Here is a 27860-nt window from a genome sequence, read left to right on the forward strand (position 1 = left end):
TTTTTCACTAGGACTATATTTCCTGTTTTCCTTTGCTGTTTATGTTATGATTAAGTGGATTATATTCAATAACAAATATTGAATATTTATGCTAACATTATGAATGGTGTGAACTTAATTTTTCTTTGTATTATGACTACTGTTTGCCATAATTATTATGAATATATTTGTGCTTACAATAGACCCTTTAATATTCCATTCATTCATCTAATTAGTAATGCATGTAATATGTAATGCAGAAAAAAAAAAAAAAAAAAAAAAAAAAAAAAAGAGAAGGGGAAGAGATAACAGGCTCCAAGGGTAGTCAAGTTAAAGTCGGTACTGTGAGCGGCAGGGAGGTGTGATGTGGATGACGTCATCATCCCTGCTCCCCCACGCTGGGCCCTCTTGGATGACATGAGCGGATACCGTATCTGTGAATTTTTCTTACCGTATATTGAATCGAGGGTACTAATTTCCAAATACCGTAAATGTGAATTTACCGGATAAAGAACTACCGTATAATGAGGACTTACTGTAGTACTGATTGTGTTTATATGACATACAACAGCTGCTTGGCACAGCTGTTGTATCTATCACACCTCCACATTTGAATTACACCCCATGGCTAAACAAACCCTCAAAGTGCAGTTGTGTGTAGGATTTTTCCTACTGAACTTGTACTTTCATCTCTTAGAAATAGTTGTAGAAACTCATGTTATACCCTGTATAATTCAGAGTAGATCTTTAAAATTAAAACTGATAAAAAAATTTGAATAAAATCTGCAGCATGTGATTAGGACTCCTGACAATGTGAGTGTCATATTGAACAAATTGGCAACTTGCTCCTTGTTCTGAAAGTCTGCTGGAATAAAGTGAACAAATTAGATACTGGATTCAGTGTTTGATAGATTGACATAAGGGAGAGTAATATTTCATAACTGCTTTTTAGTTTGGCTAAGCAAATGGCTGTATTTCAAAAGTGTTCTACTGATGTGATGTGTGATGCCTGGAAAAAATCTCTATAATTATTGCCAGCAAAAAGAATGTGAGTGCAATGGAGAAATGAAATGATAATGACAAAAAACTGAGTGCACTGAAGAAATTGAATGATAAGGGACATGGTAATATTACAGACCACTCCAAAATGTTTGACAACACCTTGCATTGTGTCACGAGATTAAATTGTTAAAGTATATACCTTTTCCTTAGCTTAAGGCAAAACAACTACATAAAACTTTGGTTTGCACTCAACACTACAGTACTATTTCCTCACCAATGCACTAAGTGATTTTACTGGCAATATTAACACAACTTATTTTTCCTGTTTGTTTCATCATTCAAGTTAAACTAACACTGATACTATGTAATCCTGGCATGAATATTTTCTAGGCATTGTACATCACTTAATATAATACTTTAAATACAGCTGTTTTGTTATCCTAAAATATGGAGCAGTCACAAGAAGTAACTTTACCTTACATCAATATGTCAAACACTGAATCTATTAGAGTGGAGACTCAATACTCGAACCTTTCAATAGTTGAACGCAAAAGTTTGACTTAATATTCTAAAAAAATACCTATCAGTTGAACGTCTGTCCACGTGGCTGTAAACAAAAAAAGGCCTCATCCTTCCCGCTGCCCCACCACACCCAGTTGATCCTTCATTGTCGTAAGAATAACATTGTCCTGCGCTTTCATCCTTCCCGCCGCCCCACCGGTCCACCGCAGCCAGTTGATTCTTCGCTGTCGTAAGAATAACATTGTCCTCGGCTTTCATCCTTCCCACCGTCCCCACCACAGCCAGTTGATCCTTCGCTGTCGTAAGAATAACATTGTCCTGCACTTTCTCTTCGCAGTTTTTTTTTTTTTTTGCATTTAGAAGCTTACAATGACACCGAAGAGGCTTGTTAGTGGTGAGAATAAGCCTACAAGAAAGAATGTAGTGACAACCATTGAAAGGAAAAAGGAGATTATTGATGAATACGATAAAAAAGGAAGAATAACCGATCTTGCAGCTGAGTACTGTATGGCTAAATCTACAGTAGCCACAATACTGAAGAAGACAGAGCTCATTAAAAGAGTTGATGTGGCGATTGGTGTGAAAAGGCAATTTAAGCGACCTGTGGCAGTGGAAGAAATGGAAAAACTGTTGATTGGATAAACCAAAGGCAGATGGCTGGTGATTCTTTGTCAGAGGGCATAATTTGTGCGAAGGCTAGGCTGCTGCATCATGATCTTATTTCTGATACTGCATCTGACTCCAATGATGATTTTAACCCCTAAAACTCGGGACACATTGATAGACATTCATCACGCAAGACTCGGTGCACATCGATACGCATTTAGGCGTTTTTGGGCTATATTTTGGCTATTTTCTTCCTGTTTTTTTTTTTTTTTTTGTGAGCTGGCAACACTCATCAGGAGTAAATATATCCTATACATCATTGTGTCACCAACTCCCATGATGGACGGTGGGAGCGATGAGCGACAGTGATTTCACGCTGTCCGATTCCGCCACCTCTCCCGTGCGCGCCTTATTTCTACACCTCGGGTCTTTCGCCATGTTGCGGGGAGAATACTTTTGAATGAGAGTGGTATCAGAAGGGCTTTAGAATTTACAGTTTCTACAACAATAGAGAGCCAAGATAGTGATGTTCTGGGCTCTGATACGGATATAGGAGGTTCAACCACCGACAGGGAGGACATTCCACCACCCCCACCAGCAAATCCTATTGTATTTTATATATCTTTTTTTTTTTGCAAAAAATATACAAATTGGATCACTTTGCAAACATTATGATTGAGAGAGAGAGAGAGAGAGAGAGAGAGAGAGAGAGAGAGAGAGAGAGAGAGAGAGAGAGAGAGAGAGAGAGAGAGAGAGAGAGAGAGAGAGAGAGAGAGAGAGAGAGAGAGAGAGAGAGAGAGAGAGAGAGAGAGGATACAAGGGGCCCGTTTTCTATCGCTCAAGCCAAGGCTGCTGGGCCCGATTGGACGCAAGGCCACGTACACTGATGATACCACCTCACTAAACCTGTGATATTTTGATAACCATAGCATGTAAAGACTTCTGTTTTTTTGCATTGCAAAGAGGAAGAGTTGCTTGGGGGCAGAACGCCATTTGTTCTCACTCATTTATTGAATTACCAAGTGTAATCAGTATGTGAATACAGGCTATTTTGTGTGTTTCTCACCAAACCTCCCGAGTTAGCACGAGCTAAAAATCCCAATAAGGGTGGTTTCGGAATTTGAAGAAAAGAAGTGAAATTCATTCTGTTGTGAGGCATGGTGAGGCTGCAAGTGCTGACAGAGTTGCCACTGAGTAATTTGTGTCTGAATTTAAGAAATTTGTGGATAAAGAGCACTTAAGCCCACAACAGATCTTTAATTGTGGTGAAACTGGCCCATTTTGAAAAAAAAAAAAAAAAAAAAAAAAAAAAACTACCAAACATGATCTATATAACAAAGGAAGAGAAATGTTTACCAGGACACAAGCCTATGAAAGACAGGCTAACTCTGCTTCAATGCATCAGTGCTAGCGGCGACTGCAAAATTAAACCACTGCTTTTTTCTAAACTTGGGTTTGACAAGGGCTGGAACAAATTACAGTGCTTACTCCAATTTTGTGAGTTCAAATTTTGCGATATGCCAATTTTGCGACCAAGGACCAAAAATTGCTATTTTTTAAATTTCCCCATCTTGCTCCTTTCTCCCGGTATTGCGAGTGGTGGCGAGTGGAGAGCGTTCCTGCAAATTATATATTACTGTGTTATATATGCAATATTTTATTAATTTATTCATATTTATCATATTATACTATATTATCATATTTATATTATATTTATCATAGTTTGGTGGTTTTTGGCTAGTTTTCATAAAAATCTGGCGGGAATTCAACAAAGCTCATCTGGCAACACTGCCCCATTCCCTCCCGCCTTCCATTTGTTTACGTACACTTCCACGGAGTTCTCTCTGCAAATTTGAAGGAATCCTTGTGCTCGACTTTGTGCGACATGGCGCCACCAACCAAGGAAAACATTAGGCTAACTTTGGAGCAGAAGATGAAGATAATCAAGATGAAAAGAGATGGAAAAAGGAACTGTGATATTTCCAGAGAGTTTGGTGTGGGGGAATCAACTGTGAGAATGGTGTTTAAAAACAGTGAGAAAATTGAAAAAGCTGTAAAAACCTATGGTGGACAGATTTTAGATTCTCTTAGCCATTGTACAAACACTGTGATCATTCATATGGAAAGATACCTGGCTCAATATATATGTGATATAAATATGGGCAAAATATTACGAAAATATTGAAAAATTAGGCGACCATGGACGAGGGGGTCCACCATATTCAATTTTTCCCATAGGAATAATACTTGCAATTTTGCGATTTCCAAATTTGCGACTCACAATTTCTTACAAAATTGGAGTAAGCACTGTACCTGATTTATAGGTATCAATAGTTGAACTTTTTAATACTCGAACTGCCATTTGGAACGAATTAAGTTCGAGTATTGAGTCTCCACTGTAATTTTCCAAACTATTTTCCATGCCAGCAAAAGCTGGAGGGAGTAGTGGGTGAGGAGGAGCCTTCTCCTGTACTGTCCTGTCTCTCTTCTCTGTAGCTAGTTAGAAGTAGTTACCAAACAGCCTTGAAAGGACCAAGAGGTCTGTTGCTGTTTGACTTTCCTTTGTATTTCTCCTCCTCCTCCTCCACCTGCCCCTCTCCTTTTCATCCATCCCTCCTCCTCCTCCTCCTTCTCCCTCTTCTCTTCCTACTCCTCCTCCTCCTCCTTTCTTCTTCTCCTCATCACCCCCCTCTCTCTCTCTCTCCCTCTCTGCCATGAGAAAACAACATCTTAACATGTATAGTGGATTCTGATCCAAATCAAACCTCAATAGAGTCGAGATTGAGATGTGTAATGAAACGAAGCCGTCTTTGCAGAGCTGGTCTCAGGCTTCGGATGATGCCTTCCACATCAGTTTTGATGGAATCTCCAGTAAACATGTACTTGATGTGATACAGCACATCACAAATGGGATCCATGTACTTCAGTTCTGTCACACTGCGATCAACCTGGTGGGGTGAAAATACGATGGAGTTTTTATAAAACTTAAGATAACTAAAAGATTCCAACAATTTTCATAGTTCCAATTCAATGTGGAGAAAACTGATATGGGAAAAACACTATCATCATCAATAATAGAAAGATTGGTAACCACATGAAAAAAATAAAAGATGAATTTTTAGATTATCTGTAATATTTCACATTAATCAAGACAAAAGTTTCAGATTGAAGTTCCCAACAAAAGAACAAACACATCTGTGTTTATTGACCAGTGACCTGATGCTATAGCTAGCTTATGAACTGTTACGTGACATAGTAGTTTTCCTGCCGAGTCATTTAATTGTGTTTGTTCTTCTGTTCTTCACTGCAAAGGTCTTAGAGCTGGAGGCTGAGTTTTGTGTGAGGATCTCAGACTTGAAGGATGAGTTCTATGAGAGGATTTCGACACCTGAGGGACGATTGTGGCAGACAGAGGTATAGGTGGATATGGTGGGAAGAGATATGGAGAAGAAAGAGGGGACAGACACAGTTACTCTACCCAAAGGTAGACTGCTTCTGCTTGTTGATCATCAAATTAGGCACTTAAGTAGTACATTTTGTGCCAGAGATAAGAAATGTAGAATAAGGGTGTGTTTGTCAGAGGCGAGGATAGGAAAGGTAGTAGATCGGCTAGACACGTGCTTCAGAGGATGGGACCAAACCCATTGTCTTTTTCAGGGCTGGAGAAAATGAAGTAATGCCAGGAGTGAGGAGCTATTCATGAAGTTTAGACAGACTTTGGATAAAATTAGAAACAATGGAGGGATTAGAGTACTAGCCACTGAATGCAACAAAGGAAATCTACTCCTAACTATGGTTGGAGATAAATTGAGCAGGCAGCTACAATCAGGTATGTGTGGTAGGAAATTAAAATTTTAGGAGTGTTGACTGGAGCCTGATGGTAAGTAACAGTGAAGGAGAGGAATTCCTTAAGGCAAATCATGATATTTTTTTTTTTAACTGGTAATCTTAAAACCAAAAATGCGGAGTAATATTAAGTATCTAATTCTAACAGTTATACAGGTAGATGTTGGAAGGCAGCTAGGTAACAATGACTGCTGTTAAAATTAGGTACAAATTAAAAAGTGATGCAGCTTTTAGAAGTAAAACCACTAATGAAGTAGCTGACTTAGGGTAGATTTTAAGGAACTAAACAAGTACCAACAGAGAGTTGACTGGGAATGAATGGAGAGGGAAGGCCAGATGAGGCCCAGTGTGGTGAGAAAGAAATAAGGTAGGTTGAGGGAGGTGAGGTATGAGGGTGAAAGACAGGAAGAGATGAGAAATAGCAGCAAAATTCAGAGGTGTGAGAGAGGAGGAGTAGTAGGTGAAGTTCACTGTGAGTCAGATATGTTGAGATGGGCAAGGTGAGGTTGGAGAAGATGGGGATGGGGGTTGAGAAGGGAGGATTGGGGGAATGGTGGTTAAAACACTATATAGGACTGAAGAGAAATATGCATATATAGGGCTCCTTTCACATGAGGATACTAGAGTTGGACACTGGTGTTTACACTAGTGTATTATGATTATCATAATAATGGATGTACTATTTGTCTTTAATTGGTTATGATTATTGTATGGTTAAGAATTTGTTGTATTGGATTATTGTTATGTGCATTTTGGAAGTTAACAATTGTATTGTATTTTTTTTTTTTTGGGGGCTTCAAATTTCAGTGAGAGGGGAATGCAGAAACGTGTAATCCTGTCTGTGATTGGTTGATTTGATGCATCAGTGTGGGTTGTGTTAGAGCGAAGGATTTGGTATTAGGATGTGCTATAGGTGTATTGTATATTATAATGAAGTGGAATCTGGACTAAAATATTGTAAGTGATCAAGTGTATACCCTGGAGGTAGTTTTTGTTAAGCAATTCAGAGAAAGTTACACTTTATATCCGTTGGGCAACATGGATATAGCTGTGTACGAGGACAGACATGTGCTAGGGCAGGAGGCGTTGCAGTCAGACAGTAGCTGGCCTAGTGAAGTACCTACATGTCATCTTGAAGATTATTGTGCATAAGTTAGACATATATTGTACATGTTCTACAGATACCTGTTGAAGGGCGTGTTACTGATAACTGTTGATGGCTGTGATACTGATATAAGGATACCTGTTGATGAGTGTGTTACTGATATAAGGATACCTGTTGATGGGCGTCTTACTGATAGAATAATATCTGTTGATGGAAATTACAATAAGGAACTGATACTAGATTCAGTGTAAATTTGCAGTAGGTATGGCAGATAGGGTATACTGGTGCGAAGTCGGCAGCAGTGTGTTCATGGCTCAGAGTGGGTGGTCATATTGTGAGTTAATTGATCAATTCATTTATATGAAAATATAATGATGTATTTATAATATACAACGATCCCTGTCTGGTGTTCCCAGGTGTGTTTAGGGGAATGATTTTTCATGAACATGTTTGTTTAGATTACTACTGAATTTCAAGCTGAATCATTCAATAAAGATACAGCAAGGCAGCCCCGACTCATTTATCATATCACACTACAACTAGTTATCTCCATTAGTTTTCAATGGAACCTTTCACAAAATGCCATGGTGGTTGTCCAGTTGTGCTTTGACGGTGTCGTGCTCGCACAACATGCTTCTGATACTACACTCTCCACTATATAATGAATAATAAAAGATTATAATTAAGCTGTCAACTGTAAGATCACTAACCTTTGCCACAGCTTCATAAAGTTCAATAGTGACATCAAACACCTTGCGTGCCAGCTCACTGTTGAAGCGCTGCAGGAAAGGCCCTATTAGGTGACACACCACTACCAACTGCTCCTCTGTAGTTAGAATTGGTCTGATCCTTTCCCTCATCAATCTGAAATTAATATCATATGCAATGTCAGCTTTTGCTAAGTGGAAATGATTAACTTCCATTATTCTTACAAAAAAATTCTCATCATGCCAACATTTTCATGATATCTCCTCTTCTTGTAATTCTCCATGCCTCAGTACATACACTTTACCTTCAGAATATTATACATATCATATATATATATATATATATATATATATATATATATATATATATATATATATATATATATATATATATATAAAACTCACTGTTGTTTTGGGAACCACTTTTATCATGTATAGCACAGGAACAGGCTATATGAACCAAAGTTTGGAAGGTTCATGTTGAGAGAGAGAGAGAGAGAGAGAGAGAGAGAGAGAGAGAGAGAGAGAGAGAGAGAGAGAGAGAGAGAGAGAGAGAGAGAGAGAGAGAGAGAGAGAGAGAGAGAGAGAGAGGGGGGGAGGGGAGAAGTATTCTTCTATACCAGACATGGAAATGGGTCTCTCATACTGAAGCTGTAGTCCTTCCAAGAGAAATCAACATTAAGTGGATATCTATGGCACACTCATGCCTTGTCTGTAACAGTGATCAGCTCATGGTTACAACTGTTATAAAGTGAATTCAAACAACTTACTGAGGAATGCGGCCAACTTGACCAAAGGAGGCATGATGCCAGAAGGAATGGACAAGAGCTAATGTGAGGGCAGCACTTGTATCACTGAAAGAAGACTGTAGCTGATGTAGGTTCAGCATGGTGAAGGGGTTGAGAGTACCATTCCCAGAAGAGGTGAGATTGGATGTCTGGAAGGAAAATATTGCTGGTAACCAAACTGTCTAACATTAGAAAAAAAAAAAAAAAAAAAAAAAAATATATATATATATATATATATATATATATATATATATATATATATATATATATATATATATATATATATATATATATATATATATCAGGTCAGCAACCCCAAATGGGATGACACACACACACACACACACCTATATCATGTACAATCACTATTGCTTGCTTTGCAGTCATTCTTCTCATTTAATGCTCTCTTCACATTGGTTACCACTCATTCCAGGTGTGGCCTTCATCTTTCACAGTGCACATATGACCACATTATTCTCATTGCTAATCTACTATCTCATCATTCTTCTTAACACCACCATAAAATACTCAAAGCTACTACATGAACTGATAATACTGAAGCTAATTGCAAGTTACACTGCAATTAGCTAGGTCCACATCAAAACATCATTAGTTAAATTCAATTCATTATATCACAAGAGTATGGGTCAAAATAGTTTTCTCACACAAGCTAAAACACAATCACTCCTTCAGACACAAGTGAGTAAACACTAATTTAATGTCTGCCCAATTCTAATCATTGTGTTCCCTCATATCTCAGAGATTTCAAAGTACTAATATTCCAAGGTTATTCTTGTTAATGTACACTGTATATATTACATTGAAGAACACTATAACACTTTACACTTCCTCTAGCCAATCTCTATCATGTACATAAATAAAAGCACTATACCCACCTGCAGCAGTTCAATAATGCGGTCATGGACAACAATCCAGTATGGCTCTGGAAGCCAGGTAAGAATGAGGCCAATGGCATTGATCCATTCCTCTAATTCTCCCTGAGGAATATCGCAGTACCTGAAACAAGGGAAACTATACAGTGGCACCTTAGGTTACATCTGCCCTGCCCCTGCCTTTTTCTAATACACAGATTTTCCAATATGTGTTTATAAAGTATTCTTGTTTACTTGAGCACAGATACCTTACATTACTACCATTCCACAATCTAAGTGAATATATTAGGGATATTATTATTTTTTTTTTGCCATGAAATACAATAATGAATGTTCTATTGATTTCAATGGAAAATGAAAATCAGACCTGCACCCAAAACAGATTGCACCCTGGATCATGGAATAGATTAAGGATGTAACCCAAGGTACTACAGTATTTTAATGAGTCATGATTCCTTGGACAGACCATATGTGATTGGAAAACAATATGAACTATGAACTTTATCAGCACTGATTTTATTATTCTTCCACACAAATTTTGTATTATTAGAAAAAAAATCATATATATATATATATATATATATATATATATATATATATATATATATATATATATATATATATATATTTTTTTTTTTTTTAATGTCATAGCCTATAGCACCTGTAGGCATACTTGAAGAGTATTGGAAGTGCTGTTCAGCTTCCACCGATTAGTGGCGCAGGCAATTTTATTTATAGTGGTACCTATATTAGTGTCCATATTACCACTCAAGTGCATATTTGGTGTAACCACTGAGAACCTGGGTATCATGGTGACATGTAGGTAACTTTAAACCACTCAACAAATGGCAAAGTTTCAAGGTGGTATGTGGTGAGATTCGAACCTACGCATGATCGTCTGTCCAATCCCACACTCACCACCTTATCCGCTTTGCCACTGCCTCCCTATATCTTGTGAAAGTGATAATCAAAGGAAATAAAAAATGACAAATGAAATCAAGCAAAATGTATCCTTCGAACTAATATATCATTCAAATTAATATATTAAAAAATGCATACCAGTCAGTGACCAATTTTAGGAACATAAAATGACATGGAATTCCAAACAGAAAGACATACTTTAGCATGAATGATTGAGACACTTACCCTTTAAACAGTACATTAAGCAGCATGTTGGCTACAATGGTGGGGTTGCTGGGCAGGGCCATCAATTCTACACAGCTTACGTGCAAGGCATGGGCACCACTGTTGGCAAACTCATTGAAGCGCCACTCAATAGATGGGAATATTGGCTTACCCTGCATGGCTGTTATTAGGTTTAAGGAAAAAACTGAAAAATTCTAATATATTGTGGTTACTGATAATTTTTGAAGTAATAAGTAATCGTTCTAACTCTGTGAAAACCATTACTAAATATACTCACAATAAATAGAAATTCAGAAACAAAATGTGGAAAATAAAGATGTTTATCTAAGCGCATCAACGTGCTTTCAAGGTTCAACATATTACACTATGACTCCACAAGATACATAACCTCTTTAAATGTTTCATCTATATTGTCAAACTACTCCAGTACAATCAACTCTCAATTAACACAAGGATTACATTCCTAGAGATGTCATGTTATTCAAAATTGCATCATTCAAAGGAAATTTTCCCATAAAAAACAAAGATAAAGGGGAGGTTACAATCCTGACCACTGGGAAAGTCTATAAAAAATAAACAAATAAACAAAATAAAATAACGATCCAAGAAACTTTGTTTCTGCCTACTTTTCAATATGTTCCTGAAATGACTCAGGCAAATGTCATTAAACTGCACAAGAAGATGACTTGTGTGGCGCGAATTTAAAAATTTTTTGCACACGGAAATTTTGAGTTTTGCTTCATATCTTTCGTATGCCGAGTAATTTTTCGTAATATGAAGCGAAAAAATCTTCACATATCATTTCGTAAAATGAAATTTTCGTATACAGAAGCTTTCGTATCTCGAGGTACCACTGTATATCAATAGGTCACGGAAACAATAAAAACACATGCTCTCACCTGTGCATCTTTCTTGTCTGGGAAATTAAGAGGATTCAACGTAATTTGTCATGTGCTTTTATATGCCAGGAACGTTATCCCATATTCATAAGTTTATTATTAGTGCGTTTAACGAAATACACCATGAGTATAATTTGGTGGTGGCTGGTAGCAGAAACTGTTTGTTTACCATCAACTCAGCTGACAGAGCCATGTAATCCAGACCATACTGCCTCACTGTTCCACCACAGGCAACATGGGAAATTTTATGAGAACCAAACATATTACTACTGCAGAGCATAATTTACTAAAAGATTTGGTGAGCTAGGAAAAGTGCTTCTAAGTAAAAGCACAGATGGCCATATAGTCTGGCCTTAACATGGGAATGATTATCACCTCTTTCAACTGTGCAGGCTATGGGAAGAAGACAATCCACCAGCTATCTACATAAATGGGTACATATTTGAAGGGCTCATAAGCCACACCTTTTCTCCACAAAAAGTCTCAGGAAATAAACCTGCGTCATATGCGGCCAAGGTTCAGCATTGAGGCAGTGGTTGGTGGAAATCTATGGCAACAGAGGCTCTAAAATCAAACCTTAGACATCTTCACACATGTAAAGATAGTGATGATTGGTACTACATCACAAAACAACTCTTTCAATGTAACAATATATAATAGGTCATACTTACTGGTAATTCCCATAGAATGATGCCAGTCAGGATGAATTTGCTTAAATGACTGTGCACCATGCACTGCATGTACTAAAACAAAACATGCAGTCAGTTACTCGCTGAACCCGGTGACATGGGCAAGCTTCACTGCATTCTTTACAGTATGATGAATCTATTTTCACTTATTTAAATTTTAATAAAAAAAATACAATTGTACTAAATTTCATGATGAATAGAAAAAATATTTTCACACTTTCTTTTGTTTTGGAAAAGTAATGAATATTTTAAATATGTTTTAGAAAATAAGGTTGGTAAATCTGTATTCACACATTCATTTGCTTTGAAAATGTACTAAAATACTATATCAAAATTATGTGTATAATGATGATAAAAAAGAAAAAAATATGATTACTACCCCTGTAGTCTCTCACAGTCACTGTCGACACCATATGACAGGTACATGTTTACATCTCACAACAGGATTGATACGTAGGCTACTAGCAAATATTAGTTTTTTAATGCAAAATATTGGGATCTAATAATAATCTAAATGCATGTGAGAGTCTTCAAATGTCAGGTGAAATCCTTCACTTCATATTTAGAGCTTGAATCTGCTCATTTATCTTTTATTTATTTATTTTTTTTATTTCAGTCTGCCAAAACTGGGTAAGTCTTATGAGCCCATGTGTCCTATGAGCCATCAAACATGGTACTTATCAAGCAATAAAGACATACAAGTGATCATAAGCTAAGTAGAATTCTGATAGAAAACTTGGGAGATGGAGATGCGGTCATTGAAGCAGCGATGTTGTTGTTACTCAGACCTGTTTGTTCACTAAGGCTTTGTTTCGTGGATTCCACCCCTGGGTTTGGTTCTGATCATAATTTTTGTAAAGTAAGCTGTTAGAATGATAACCTATATATTTTTAGGTTTCTGAAGTCAATTAATTCATTAAAAAAACTAATAATAATAGGTATTTAGGCAAAATTTATGTAAAGATAATGACAAAGACACAGGTCTTGGTTTACCTTTGCAGCGAAGGTATATCCTGCCTGATCATTGCCTTCCCAAGCTGTGGGAAGGTAGAGTTTGCTCTTAAGAATACCAATATCTCCCGGATGGTATCCTTCAATTGATGAAGGTGGAAGACATTGTTTAAGAATCAGATCGGGAATGTTTTAGCGTTGTTCCCCTCAGAAGCACCAAAGGTAAGCATGATGTCATTGAGTTTAGTTTACCTGCGTTGAATAGAACAAATTACGTTATCTAATCATATCTCCTTTAATATTGAGTTGCATTATATTAAAATTGTGTTATTCAAACTCATGTTAATTGAGAGTTGACTCTATAAGCACTTCAGACCTTACTTGATTACACTTCATCACACCTCTTCTAAATGATAAAAAGATAAAACAATACTCTCAAAATTTCTTTACCAAAACTACTGATAAGACAATTTAGTTATACCATTTCTGAAAACAAATCAGAGTGAACTTAGCTTCAATACAGAAAATAGATATGCAATCCAAGACCATTATATACATGTCCCCTAAAAACCATGAAATATTGTATTCAAATAGTTATTGCTTAAAGTAATAAAACATGTTACATAAATAAAATAAACACAAGAATAAAGCAATAATGAAATAAAAATATATTTTGTAAATACTCTCACTGTAGTGTCAAGTCTATATGTTTCTCCCTGAAGCTGGGAGATCCTTTACCCTGATGTCATGAGGCGAAGGGGCATTGTGACGATGTGTGTAATTTAATTCTTTTTATTATTATTGTTATCATTGTCATCATTATTACTATTAATACTTATAATTTGCTTATATGATGCTTCACGTCCCCGCTTTACTCGGTCGGTCATACGCTGCCCACTTTGTCAGATAGTCATAGTTTGACTCTTGGGCATCTGTCACGTCATGAGACTACTATCATTCACTCATTGCTAATGAGGGCATAAATTGTTCCTAAGCATAGTCCAGGAATTGGAACAACAAATACTGTATAATGAATAAAACACACAAAATATAAAGAAAAGAATATCAGACTGATAATAAAAAGGATACTGTTGACTAAACGTCTGACAAGAGCTGTGTAGTAGGAGAGTTCTGGATTCCAAGTGATGTCATCAGGTGGATGGGCAAGATACTGTCGGTATGCTTCTGTGAGTGCCCATCCCTGGGGTCTGATCTCTTGCTGGGACATGATGACAGCCACCACTAGACGCCGCTTCAAGTTAGGACGCTCTCGAAGTTTGTTCTCATAATAGTGAAGTGTGTTGTACAAGTAAGTGATGGGGCGGTCTGAAATCGGGAGGAACTTGAATAATAATGGTAAAAAAAATTTACCAGGAGCAGGGTAACTGTAAGGCTAAAGCATAGACCATGAATGAAGTGAGTGGATAGTGTGAAGAAATGTTTTCATGCAAGAAAAATGGATGTGTGCAACTTGATGCATGGACAGCAATTTTAAAAGAATAATTTGGAAGTAGTCTTAAGTCAATGCTTCATTCTCAAGATGCTGTTAATACAACTACATTCAACCATCTGATATTGCGACTAATTTGCAGCATCTATTATTGTGTGATAGCCAAAGTGGAAAACCTGTGGTGATTATTCAAACTGACAAAAGGACCTCCAAGATGTCATTTTTTTGTCACTTTTTGTTCAACTTTTATGCCATATAATAGTATAAAAATGAAGGAACAATACAGTACTGTTGACCCTTGCTGACTTGGACTAACAGGGGGAAAGGTTGGTCAAACGTGAATGTCCGACTTATACGAATTGCCACCCCTAAAAAAAAAAAAAAAAAAAAAAAAAAGGTGCAGGATTTATTTATTTAATTTTGGGAGGATTCATAATTTTGGGATTATTGTCTCTCCAAAACCTTCAGAACCTAATTTGCCAGATGGTGTAGTTTATTCTTTGATGATTAAATACCACCAGGAAGCCATTTTTAAATGTCTCGTAGGTTGCGTCATAACCTGACTCAAACCCTACACAGTACATGGACAGGCATCAGAAATAAGATTCTTACAGGCATAAATTGATGAAGATTAGAATCAGAAACTTCAAGAAGAGAAGACAACAAGAAACAAATAAACAAATGTATCATTGGGAGACAGCTGGACCTTGAATCCTTGCCTCCTCTCTCCCTACAAGACCCACCACGCCTCACTGCCATCCTTCTAAACCATCTCTCTATATCATAAGACTGCTATCATCTTTTCAAACACTGTTTTTTCTCACTACCTTCATCATCACAACTGTACATCAAACAACTCTCACAATAACACTAATACAAAAAGATTATGTAGAGAAAGAGGTATAAAGCTGGACCAGATGGGTAATAAATACTTCACAGTATCATATCTCACTTCAACACACTAATGATGATTCAGAGGGTGTTCAGTTCAGTAGCAAAACAGCAGATTGCCATGACACTGCTGATGGCACCTTTTCAACCCTCATGTAAGAGTGAATAATATGAATAATATTATCTAGAGAAGCAGGGATCTGATGGGTTATCATCTTATCATGCTCCAGGAAGTCACTAATGCATACACAATCATCTGTGAAAATTTCATGTCAATCAGATGAACACAAATAACAAAACAAGGACGAAATTATGAAAAATCTTTAGGAGCGAATGAATATCTTGAAGTGGTTTTTTTACATTTCAAAAAATTTTCACAAAAACAGTATAAACTCTGATTGACTTTTGTTTGGTATCATTTAAACTACAACAAAAATTCAATTTCTAATTGGAATTGGATTTTTTATATTGTCAAAAAAAAAAAAAAAAAAAAAAAAAAAAAAAAAAAAAACGTATTGGCAGTTCAACTTGGACTTTATCCCCTGGGTCGGTCAGAGTCCGACTTATCACATAATTCAAGTTATTGGGCTCCGAGTTATTGAGGTTCAACAGCATAAAATAATCTTAATCAAGATTCATAATAGCAACATACATTTTAAAGCCTTTTATTTAGCGTATTTAACACCATAAAGGAAACACAAGTATATAAGACGCATTGTTGAAAGCACTCTAGCAGAACATTACACAAGCAGAAAATAATTATCTTTCCTTGCACTCTTCAGTTGGTCTTGCTGTTGCCAGACACTTAATTATTTATTTCCATAGGTGGTGGCCTTAAAGCCCTTGCTGCTGCTCTATTGCCATGCTCCTTGGCATAATCTACCACCTATAGTTTGTATGAGATTGTATAGATCAATCTTTTCCCTTTTGCCCCCATAACAGTGATGGTGATGATGTGTTTTGTTATGATCATGAACTTGCTGTTATTTCTCACCACTAAATGTCATTGAGTCAAATGTGAAGAACTATTTCTCACTAAAAGTATATAGAAAAACTCAACTACCTTGTAACTTCATAACAAGGGAATTTTTAATGACGGGCATACGATAGCAGTAATTTCGTGCACAATATAGACATATGTGCAGCTTTTTAAGTATGTGCAATTGCAATGAAACGCAATAGAAGAAGGCGAGACAGCAGAGGGTTAAGTGTACATCCATTTACAATCCAAGAAACCAAGAACTAAGCTTTAATCGTTACATCCCACACCTTTCCTACTTCACCTCTCTAAACATTGCCTTTACATCTTTTTTTCCATTCATAACACGAAACAACCCTACATACCATATACTTTGGAATCAACAAATACCTTAAGCTACTTCTCATCCAACCCAACATTCACCTTCCTACTGTGTATTCTCATGTACTTCATTACTTTAACTTTAGTCTTGTTGATTGTCCACTTTGTAAAATATTCTTAAGTCAAGTATCTGCAATCACTTACTTTTATTCAAAGCATAATACCTTTCTCTTTTTGTCCCTTCCAAGGACATCATATATACAAACTACACCTTCAACTGCTGCATTGAGTTCAACTATTACACTATAAACTTAAGCATTCAAATCATCCATTCACATTTACTTCAACAGTATGCAAATACACTTACTGTCAACATTCTACAAGATTTCTCTCAAGCTCTTCAGAGAATATAAAATCAATTCCAATGTTTTACATACAAATATTAAGATACATACTGAAAACTTAAATTTAGGGCAATGCCATCATATGATACATCACTAGTAACCTTTTTCCATTGTACTGTAGTTTGTATGGCAGTTGAAAATCCTGAAATCTGACTTTCTTCTTTCACACAATCAGTCTCTTATACCAACAACTCAGAATTTGCTATTATCAAGCTCTTATTCAGTATTCTCCATAATAAGACCATTTACACTACCATATCTAATCAACAAAACAGTAAATAGTTGAAATTTTGTGTGCTACTTACCATGAAACTTGTACAACATTCCCAGCCTCTCCAAAATTGTTTCCAAGTTTTTATGTACTTGATGGAGCTCCAGAAACCTATGAATGATGATGTCCAAGACCTATAAAGGAGAATATATAAACATGTATTATTCAGACTAGTGAAATAAACAAAGTATTTATGGATTACAGAATAATTTAGATTTAGGGTATATCTCTAGGCATAATACTACAACTAGCCATGTTCTTTTCAAATGTCACAAAGTTGTGAAATTAATTCTACACATCCAATGCACCCTTAATCAAAACTACACACATATTACTCACTGGCAAAAATCTGAGGCAAACATTTGAGAAGTATATTGGCAAGGTCTGGTACTGGGCAGTTAGTGTGCCCTGCTCTGCCAAGATGCTCTCAGGGGAAAATTTTTCTGGAAATTTTCGATGGAAAGCCATATGTTTCTCATACCTGTAGGGAAGAAACAACACTGATATAAATGATGTAAGTATATGAGAAGAGAATATGAAATAAGTCTGAAATCTAAAATTCAAATTATTTGAGAGGTGCTTGAGATATGAATGATATGAACAGTACAAGTAGTTCAAACATTTATGGAACATCTGGTGTAATGATGCAGTACTAAGATAATTTGGATATCTTGAGAGGAAGATACAGAAGATATCTTTACATTCTGGATCATACTAAGACCATTCCCAGGTCCATCCTACCATAATGAATTAGGAAGACATGGAGTTACTTAACAAGCAATGTAACTGATTTATTCTTGGCAGACACACATGAAAATAGACAGGTAAATCAAAATAAATTAATTACTAAATAATAACCATAACTATCACCACCACCACTAACAATAATAATAATAATAAGTACCAGTTGTTCTGTCGCCAGTGGTCAGGTGTGTTTTCCTTGACAAACTCCTGAACACGGTTGCGAAGCTCAGCTGGCTTTAGGAGCAGCAGCTGGATGATGAAGAAGCAAACATGTGCTTCACTTCCCTCCTGAGTCCTTAATGCCTGGAAAGATATAAAGATAAGATTTTATCATCTTTTTAAAGAACAGACAGGGCTAGCCACTGCTTTTCCTTCTATTGTTCTTTTATCTTCCCTTGGACACTGACACATTGTCTAATTGATCCCTAATATAATTGTAAAAAAAAAAAAAAAAAAAAATATATATATATATATATATATATATATATATATATATATATATATATATATATATATATATATATATATATATATAACAAGATAGAGGGAAGATATATTTTAAAACTCTTGATTTACATAAAATCATACACTCCTATTTCACACTTTCATATATAGAGGGACTGTACAAGGATGCACTTTTAACTTTCACAACAGAAGCAGAGTGCAGGTAGGCTGTATCCTACCATGTAAGGTATAATTCATAGAAAAACAAGTATTTCATTGTATGTTATCTACAAAAACTCACCAGGCAGAGCATGAGGCGATCAATAGGCACAATGTTGTACATCCAGATAATGGCATTCATGGTGTCCACATACTTGGTGACATGCTGACCTCCAGCACTATTAGAAAATTCCAACACCAGGAAGTCACAGAGTGTTCGGACATGAGCTGCAAGCTGGCGTGGTCCAACTCGTTCCAGCACCCTATAGAGTGAACATGTGTTGAGAGAGACAAAGATATACATTGAATGATCATTCATAACCACAGAGTTTTCTCCTTGTGAGTTGAGCAGTAATTTAACATTTAGCATTAAGGTCTTAATACAAAATAGATAAGAAAATCACTTTGTGAACTATAAGAGATCATCAAGAAGAAACTACATTGTATTCTAAAGTTTATCTGACAATAGATTAATGGACTAAATATTTTGGCCAACTAATTATTTTCAAATTGCATGCAATAAAAGTTAGTATCTTCAACAGTTTGTTTTCACAGGAGCCACTTTTAAGGTTATATGCTTTAAATGAGAGAAAAATAGGAAAAGAAGAAAGCAAAAAGCCTTAAATTTCTTTTCTGACCAATGATGGTCACAATTAGGCTGCCAAAAATCTTAAGCAATTTGTGATTAATCCAGGTCAACGTTCTCTTTGTTTTTCGCAATAGCAGTTTCTTAATAAAATTTTCTATATTCTTCTTAAGTAAATATGTTTATTTTTTATCTTAAAAACTTGGTTTTCTATTTGTATTAGTTAGAAATGGCTAATTTAAGGTAAGGAAAAAAATAGATAAAAAAATAAAATAAAAAATAAATAAATAAAATAAATAAATAAAATAAATAAATAAAATAAAAAAATTAAATAAACAAATAAAAAAAATAATCAAAAACATAAATAAACAAAAAATAAATGAATAAATTCCCTTTAGGAACAGTGAAATCCCTTTAAAGCTCTGAATTGCTTTTAAAAATATAAAATCACTTTTAAAGTATTTAATTGAATCGGATAATTGCTAATCAGGCTTAGATTTTTGACACCCAAATTGGATAATTGAATCAGACTTGACAAGCTGACAAATCAGTAATACTTAATTAGACTTCAATTTCTTTGGATTTGTCCCTTCTCCCCCATATCTCTCTCTCTCTCTCTCTCTCTCTCTCTCTCTCTATATATATATATATGCATATATATATATATATATATATATATATATATATATATATATATATATATATATATACCAATAAGCAATGTCAGAAGGATTTCAGTACATTTATTATAGATCATACTTATAGGCAATGTTGGGGACTCTGTCTGTGTCTAGCACCATCTTGAAGATCAAACACAGGAACAATGGTGAAGTGCTGTGTTGCAGGGAAAAGTGGGCTATGATATCATTTTCATTACTCATAGATTTCCATTTCCTGTACTCCTCCTCCACAGCTTTCTGCAAAAAGTTCAAGTGGAAATTTGAAATTAAGCTCCCAAAATACAAGTCAACTATTGACACCATTTGCCCTCCAAGTTGCATCAATGCCACCCATCCTTTATGGATTAATTCACTCAATGTCTCTTTATGTACCATGAACCTCTCTTACTATAACCCTTATTTTCTTTGAAAAAATCTCCTTTATGGAGGAGAGAGAAAAAAAAAAAAAAAAAAAAAGTTGTGTGGAGAAATAAGCGTGAGAAATAAAATAAAGACCATGCTTTATTTGCAAACCTTGAGGGTGTGCATATTTTCTCTAGGAGCAGCACATTGGTGGTAAAACTCAGCTATGACAGGAGGGAGGCACTGCAGGGTGTGATTTGCCCATGTGTGTGGTGTTTGTGCCATCACACTTTTGAGGAAGTCCACACACCACCGAGCTGAGTCTCCAGAGCTGTCACATCCTGCAAAAAGGGATTTTCTGAATATTTTTTAAATGCAGCCACCCCCAAAAAAAAGGCAATATAGTCTTACAAAATGTTGAAATCAAAAGCTAAAATGGCATTTCCAAACAGAAAATTAATCAACAGAAAAATATTCATATTCTAAATCAGTGTTTCCCAATTTTTTTTTTACCATAGTAACCCCTGTTGCCATGTCTAAGCAGTCCAGCACCCCTAACTAATATCTTGTTATTAGAAGGATAAAAGAAAGTGAAGTGTGTGCATTACTTCCCAGCACCCCTTATAATTGATTTTAGCACCCCCCAGGGGGTGCTAGCACCCCAGGTTGGGAAATGCTGTTCTAGGTGGTTCATAATGTCATTTATTCTTTGTAACTGGACCAGCCATCTTTCTCTTTTACTAAAATATATCTAATTACAGTGAATTCCCAGTTTATCACAGTGTAATGTTCGAAAGGCACCTGTGAAGTACTAAAATATGTGTTATATTGACACTGTCCTTAGAAATGATTACACCCTCTGCTATCATGCCTTCTGTGTTTTATTGCTACTGCGCATAGTTAAAAAGCTGCACATATGTATATATTGTACACTAAATTACTGCTATCATGCGCCTGTCATAAAAAAAAATCCTGGGATATGATGTCACATGATAGTTGAGTTTCTCTATGTACTTTTATGGACAAATAGTTCTTCACGTATTTCCCCAATCTATCCATCCACCTCATTTCCTAACTGTCCACAATGAGGTACCGTATTTGACGTCATATAGGATGCACCTTTTCCCATTACGTTTACCTACCCTAACTACATGCATCATTACTTTATTGCTGGCATTATTATCACTTTAAACACAATCACCTACAAACTACAAATGGTAAATTATGCCAAGGAGCAAGGCAATAGAGCAGCAGCAAGTATTTTTGGGCCACCACCAATAGAAAAAAATTATAAGTGTCTGGTGACAGCAAAAAGACCAACTGAAGAGTGCAAAGAAAGATAAATGTTTTCTGCTTGTGTAATGTGCTGCTAGGGTGCTTTTAACAGTATATGCTTGAATACACCAAAAACTTTTTTCTGAATATGACTTGCTGAAATGAGTGTATGTCTCATATGCATCCTATATATGCTGTGAAATCAATAAAATGCTTCAATATGCATGTTGCTATTATGATTCTTGATTGTTCTTTTATATTGTATTATTTCTAAATTCTTATACTGTTATATGGTATAAATGCTAAGCAAAAAGTGACAAAAAATGACAACTTGGAGGTCCTAGTGTCAATCTGAATTATCATAGGTTCTTCACTTTGGCTATCGTGCACAGTGATAGATGCACCAAATAGGCAGTTTTCTGTGAAATATAGTAATATACAGATATAATACTATCTTAAGAAATATTTAAAGGATGTCATATGAAAACTGAGAAAGAAGAAATACAATATAAAATACTGTAAACTACAGTCAACTCTTATTTATCATGCATTTGAATAATGTGATTTCTGTTGGTTGCGGGATGTGTAATGGAGGGCGTGTATGCCTAAGTAAGGGGCAGACATACACGCAGTACACGTAGATTCTTTACTTGTCCTTAGAGCTACAAAGGGTAGGAAATGGCGGCCAGTAGCGACTCGGGAGCACAGGCTCACGCGCTAGCTGAATGCGCAGAGAAATACACAGTGTTGCCACATACACGTAATATTTATACAATACATAACCCACAATTTCGATTAAATGCAACTTGATATTTAAGGAGATATGATTCAATAATGCGGTTTATTCAATTTACTGTAGGTTAACTCGACTCAATGATGTCACGTGCACCCATGCTGCTTCTGGTGGGAACTGTACCGTGACATTCTCAGATAGATCCTTTAACAATCAGATGAAAGATACCGTCTGGGAGAAACTGATATTCTTAACAGCAAAGACTGCTTTCTCACAGCTATAGAAGGAAACAATCAGGCAGGATTTACCTATGCCATGAAGGTGAACCAAGACCCATGTTTTTATCATTACCTTCATGCATATTTTGCCAAAATATATGTCGTTATTTTCTAATGTGAACTAATTGATTTTAGAAACATAAAAATACATAGGTTATAGTTCAAAGAGCCTACTTTACAAAAATTGTGACTGAAACTAAACCTAGGAAATAGGAACAACATCACTGCTACCATCTTCAATCACGGCATCTCCATCTTCCAAGCTTTCTATCAGAATTTTAATTAGTTTATGATTAGTTGTATGTCTTTATCACTTGATAAAACCCATTTATATAGATAGCTGGTGGACTGTCCTCTTCCCATAGCCTGCACAGCTGAAGGAGGTAGCAATTCTCTCCCATACTAAGGCCACTATACAGGGGATCTTCGCAATTCGATGGGGTTAGGGCGGTTTTTCATTGGTCGAATCAACGTATATTTGAATCGTGAAGTAATTTTTCCCATAAGATACTTAAGAATTAGGGGGGATAGGAACCAACTTCCTGCCTAGACCCCCAAAAAACATCACTATAACCTCTAAAAAACACTAACTTAGACTAAATCAGTACTATTAAAGGCTTCATTTATACAGGTTGAACCCCGCTTTAACGGCACGCGATTTACCGGAATCCCGTGTTTAACGGCAAAAATTTCCGGTGGGAACATAGTGTTGTCTTTAACGGCATTTCGGCATTTAGCGGCATCGCCTAGTACCGATTCCGCCGCACCGATGTACCGGCGCTGGTGTGCTGCTCCAACCCACGTGCAGTTTTCCGCCACAAGCGTTATTTCCCGCCTAGACAGCATAGAGAGAAGACGTATTCGTTTACTTTCGTCCTAGTCTTTGTTAGTTCGGTGATATATTTTGGCAAAATGGCTTCGAAAAGGCCTGCAGACTTTGGAAAAAGTGGTCCAAGTGAAAAGAAAAAGCGTTTGTCATTGACTATTGAGCGGAAGAAGCGTCCAGTACATGGTAAGAACATTAATTTTCGTTTTCTCCTAACCTAACTTTTTATTTTCTATTATTTTCTTATATTTTTAGTATTTATCGGCTTTAACGGCAAAATCGATTTAACGGCAACGGCAAATCCCCGAGCTTGCCGTTAAATCGGGGTTCAACCTGTATCTAACTTTTTTTTATAAAACACATTAGAGTGCTGTACAGTATAAAAACACTTGCAGTGGTCTCGCAGTACTTGTCCCTGTTCTTCCAAATTGTTGATACTGTTGATCTAGGGACACCCATTTGCGCTGCAACGACACTGTGAGCTATACCTGCCTCATACTTTCTTATAAGCTCAACCTTATCTTTGAAAGGCAGGAAATTGTGCTTCTTAGGGCTGGGGCTGGAGGTGGCTTTCCTTTGTCTTGAGTCAGACGAAACGCACCGTTTTCCTCGTGTCAATTTTTAGTCAAATTAAGATCTATGGTTTCTAATTAACACTTTTATAATAAAAAATAATTTTCTTGTTAATTGGAATGATGCTATAATCTCAAATCAATGGAACCTTGATAAGTAGATGTAAAAATATTTGTATATATATATACTGTATATTTTTTGTCCTAGCCTAATAGTGAAAAGTAGTTCAGTTGTTTGTTTACATTTCTCTGGGACTGCGACGTTCCAAGAAACAACTGGTCAAGATGAGCAGCTCTGTTGTTTATGAGTGGACAAAGCTGTCTGAAGAGTTTCTCATAGGGAGCATTAAAAGCCCAAAATAGCAATGAAAAAATAGCAATGGCTTGCTGGGGGTGAAGGGGCCGCCATGTTTGTTTACAGTTGACAATGGCAGAAGCAAGCTTGTGTGTGACGGCCAGCGTTGACAAAAGTTGACAGTCTTCAGAAAGTTAACAGAAAAAGTTGAAGGAAAAGTGCCAGTGTGACACTGCCTTAAGTGACGCACAGGGTAGCGTCGGTTTACACATCTGCTTGGCGGGCTGGCGGCGAATTTGACCGGGTGGGTGGCATGTGAGATATGAATGTCAAATTGGCGAGTTAGTTGGTCGAACCTTGAGGATTGGGTATTAACTGAGTTTGAATTGGTGATAATTCGAACTGTGAACAGTCGAATCATGAGGATCCCTTATATGGCCATCTGTACTTTTGTTTAGAAACACTTTTCCTGGCTCACCAAGCCCATTAATATATCATGCTCTGCAGCAGTAATAGGGCTGGTTCTCTTTGTAAAATTTTCCACGTTGCCTGTGGTGGAATGGTGAGGAAGCGTGGTCTGGACTGTGTGCCTCAATCAGCTGAGTTGAAGGAGGATGTCTCAAGGGGGAGTGTATGAGACACCCCCATGAAGGTAAACAAACACTGCTACCAATCACCACCAAATTATACTCATTGCTTATTTCGTTAAACGCATTAATAATAAATATAAGAATATGGAATAACATTCCTTAGATATAAAATCATATGACAAATCATGTTGAATTAAATTTTTTTAATTTCCTGGAAAAGAAAGATGCAGTATCCATGCCAGTGGCGTGGTGGATAAAGTGGTGAGCGTGGGATCAATTGCACAGACATTCATGTGTAGGTTTGAATCCCACCACGTGCCACCCTCACACTGTCATTTGTCAAGTGGTTTAAAGTTACCTGCATGTCACCATAATACCAATGTTCTAGTAGAGGTGTAATTGCCTTACACCAAAGATGCACTTGGGTGCCGATATGGACCCTAATATGGGTACCACTACAAATAAAATTGCCTGCACCGCTAATGAATGGAAGCTGAACAGTGCTTCCCATACTCTTCAAGTAAACATACAGGCACTATAGGGAGAGAAAAAATAAAATACAAGGCAACCAGTCATGCATCAACAAAGTGATGGTGAGTGTGAGGACATGTTCTTGTTGTTAGTAACTTATAAATGTAATGCACTTAAAAATAAAAATGAGAACATGTGTTTTTATTGTTCCATAACCTGGTGATGCATTAATAGTTTTTTTAAGGTTTGAGTAACAAAAATCCCCAAAATAGGCAGACTTTCCCAGTGGCTAGGAAAGTAACCCTCCCTATTACCATTGTTTTTATGGGAAAATCATGTTTATATAACACAATTTTGAATAATGTGACATCTTCAAGAACGTAGCCCTTGTGGTAATCGAGAGTTGACTAATTCTTTCAAGGTGAAAGATATAACCTTTATATGATATCCTCAGATGCTATTCTTATATCCATGTAACTATTCTAAGGCTTCTTGTTAATGATTTGCTTAAAATTATCATTATTCCTAAGCAGTTACTTGTATTGAAACCTGTCTCCTATCTCACTCTAATAAAACATTGTAATAACTGTTGAGACTCCCACCTGTGACATGTATTGCCCGAGCCATGGTCAAAACCAGCACTCTGTTCAGTTCCTCAGAATCAGTGCTGATAAGTGTGGGTTTGGTATCAGAACAAAAAGTGTACCTGGTGAGACTTGGCATAACTTCTGAATTCCCCAAACCAGTGATTAAACGCAGTGCAACACTTTCCATGCTGCAATGAGAACAACATTTACATATTCATAAGAGCAGAACATTCTAAGCAAAGAAAGTAATCTGAGAGAACTTCTTAATACAATATAATAAATTATGTAACTTTTATCACAATGTCCACTAAAATGTCTTGAGGCAAGAAAGATGCAAGTACCAGAGATGGAGCTGTGTCATCTGAGTCATGGTGTTGAGAGGCACAGCTGTCATGTGATGGATGGTTGACAGCAACTGAATTCTATATTGTGGAGGGGAATGATGAATGCGATGGATGAACATTTCCAGCAGGGCATGAAGGATGCTCCACACATGGCTCTTGTACACCACTGGCAGTAGACTATCTGAGGAAGTGTTTGTACACATAAAATCTCCATAAATTACTCGTATATGAATCTCTTGATGTTGCTTTTACTAATGTATAATATCTTCATAAAAGAGCAGAATGAGATGATATTTTTTGATATGCAGATAAAAGATTTCACACTTACTAATGAAGTTTTTAATGCCAATACTCTCTATTTCAGTGTAGACCAAGAGTCTTGCATAGGTTTCAATAAGTGCAGGAGCAAGAGCTATTCCTGACTTATGCTGTGCCTGTTTTTGAATATGCTGAAAGGAGGAAAGGATTATATAACCACCTAAGAGTAACAAACTTAAAATAACCTGCATTTTCTCTAATATATTACATAGTTTCATCATTCTCCATAATATAGTATGATTTACACAATATATAGACATTCAAATAATGTATATACTGTATAATTTTTTAACATAATCTGGCATGCTTCACAGACAAGTCTACCTGTGATATATTGTGAACAAGACTCATTTTGACATGGACAGTGAGGGAGTCCAGTAGAGTGATGGAGAGTGGCGAAGTGCTTCCATGGGCAACACAATTGATGCCGGGCATTGGTACTGTTGATTTCTGGCTCCCTTGAATACTTTCCGAGAGAGTTAATATTGGCCGTTGAAAGTATTCCTGCAGTTATAAAAAGTTGTCATTATCAAGGACATATTCTTTACATTTAAGTGAGTTAAACTTTATTCTTTACAATATCTTTCTTCTTTAAAGAATCAATAACAAACTTTTGATGTGATGCACAACAAAAATAATGTACCTGATTTGTAGAATATGCATTCAATAGAAGAGCAATCCTGTAGTCAGGGGGCACACCAGGTGTAATTAATGGCAGTTGAGGATTGAGTGCCAAATTCTGCAAAAATCTGCAAGCAAGAACAAATAAGGAATTTACACAGTAAAGTATTGATTAAAGTATCAATACAAGTTGTAAGTTTGGTTTGAAGGGGAAAAAAACCTAACCAGCATTATTATTTTATATACTAGATTGATATTCTCCTTAAAGTAGAGCAGTGAATACAATATGCTACAGCTTGTCTTGAGGGACTAAAGACAGAGAAGGTGCAAAAATGGAGTACAGTAGAGGTGAAGCAGGATGTTGCAAAAATCTAATAATCTCTACTGCTCTATTGCTATGGGTATGTGTGTGATTGTGCATATGGAGCAGTTGGGGTGAGATGGCATTAATGCAAGTGTGGGTGACTTCTCTTTTGCACGAACTAT

General features: G+C 36.3%; 1 protein-coding gene across 4 annotated transcripts in view; it reads right to left on the reverse strand.

The window, feature by feature from the left end:
• Positions 1-27860, reverse strand: part of LOC123520731 (mediator of RNA polymerase II transcription subunit 23-like) — a 44051-nt gene that overhangs the window by 2315 nt on the left and 13876 nt on the right. For 2 of the 4 annotated variants that reach the window (XM_045283287.1, XM_045283286.1), the window contains exons 11-27: positions 27397-27502; positions 27078-27257; positions 26764-26884; positions 26433-26616; positions 26107-26279; positions 20636-20805; positions 20202-20359; positions 18939-19119; positions 18354-18496; positions 17789-17930; positions 17484-17583; positions 14223-14459; positions 10595-10754; positions 9452-9572; positions 8538-8704; positions 7771-7924; positions 4875-5057 (exon numbers count right to left, since the gene is read on the reverse strand). In XM_045283287.1, coding sequence (XP_045139222.1) covers positions 4875-5057; positions 7771-7924; positions 8538-8704; positions 9452-9572; positions 10595-10754; positions 14223-14459; positions 17484-17583; positions 17789-17930; positions 18354-18496; positions 18939-19119; positions 20202-20359; positions 20636-20805; positions 26107-26279; positions 26433-26616; positions 26764-26884; positions 27078-27257; positions 27397-27502 — 2680 coding nt within the window. Of the gene's footprint in view, positions 1-4874; positions 5058-5341; positions 5498-7770; positions 7925-8537; positions 8705-9451; positions 9573-10594; positions 10755-14222; positions 14460-17483; positions 17584-17788; positions 17931-18353; positions 18497-18938; positions 19120-20201; positions 20360-20635; positions 20806-26106; positions 26280-26432; positions 26617-26763; positions 26885-27077; positions 27258-27396; positions 27503-27860 lie in introns of those variants that run through there. The other 2 variants (XM_045283288.1, XM_045283289.1) reach the window with 2 other exon arrangements.

Source organism: Portunus trituberculatus, chromosome 47, assembly GCF_017591435.1.
Source record: "Portunus trituberculatus isolate SZX2019 chromosome 47, ASM1759143v1, whole genome shotgun sequence".
Classification (NCBI taxonomy): Eukaryota; Metazoa; Arthropoda; class Malacostraca; order Decapoda; family Portunidae; genus Portunus; species Portunus trituberculatus.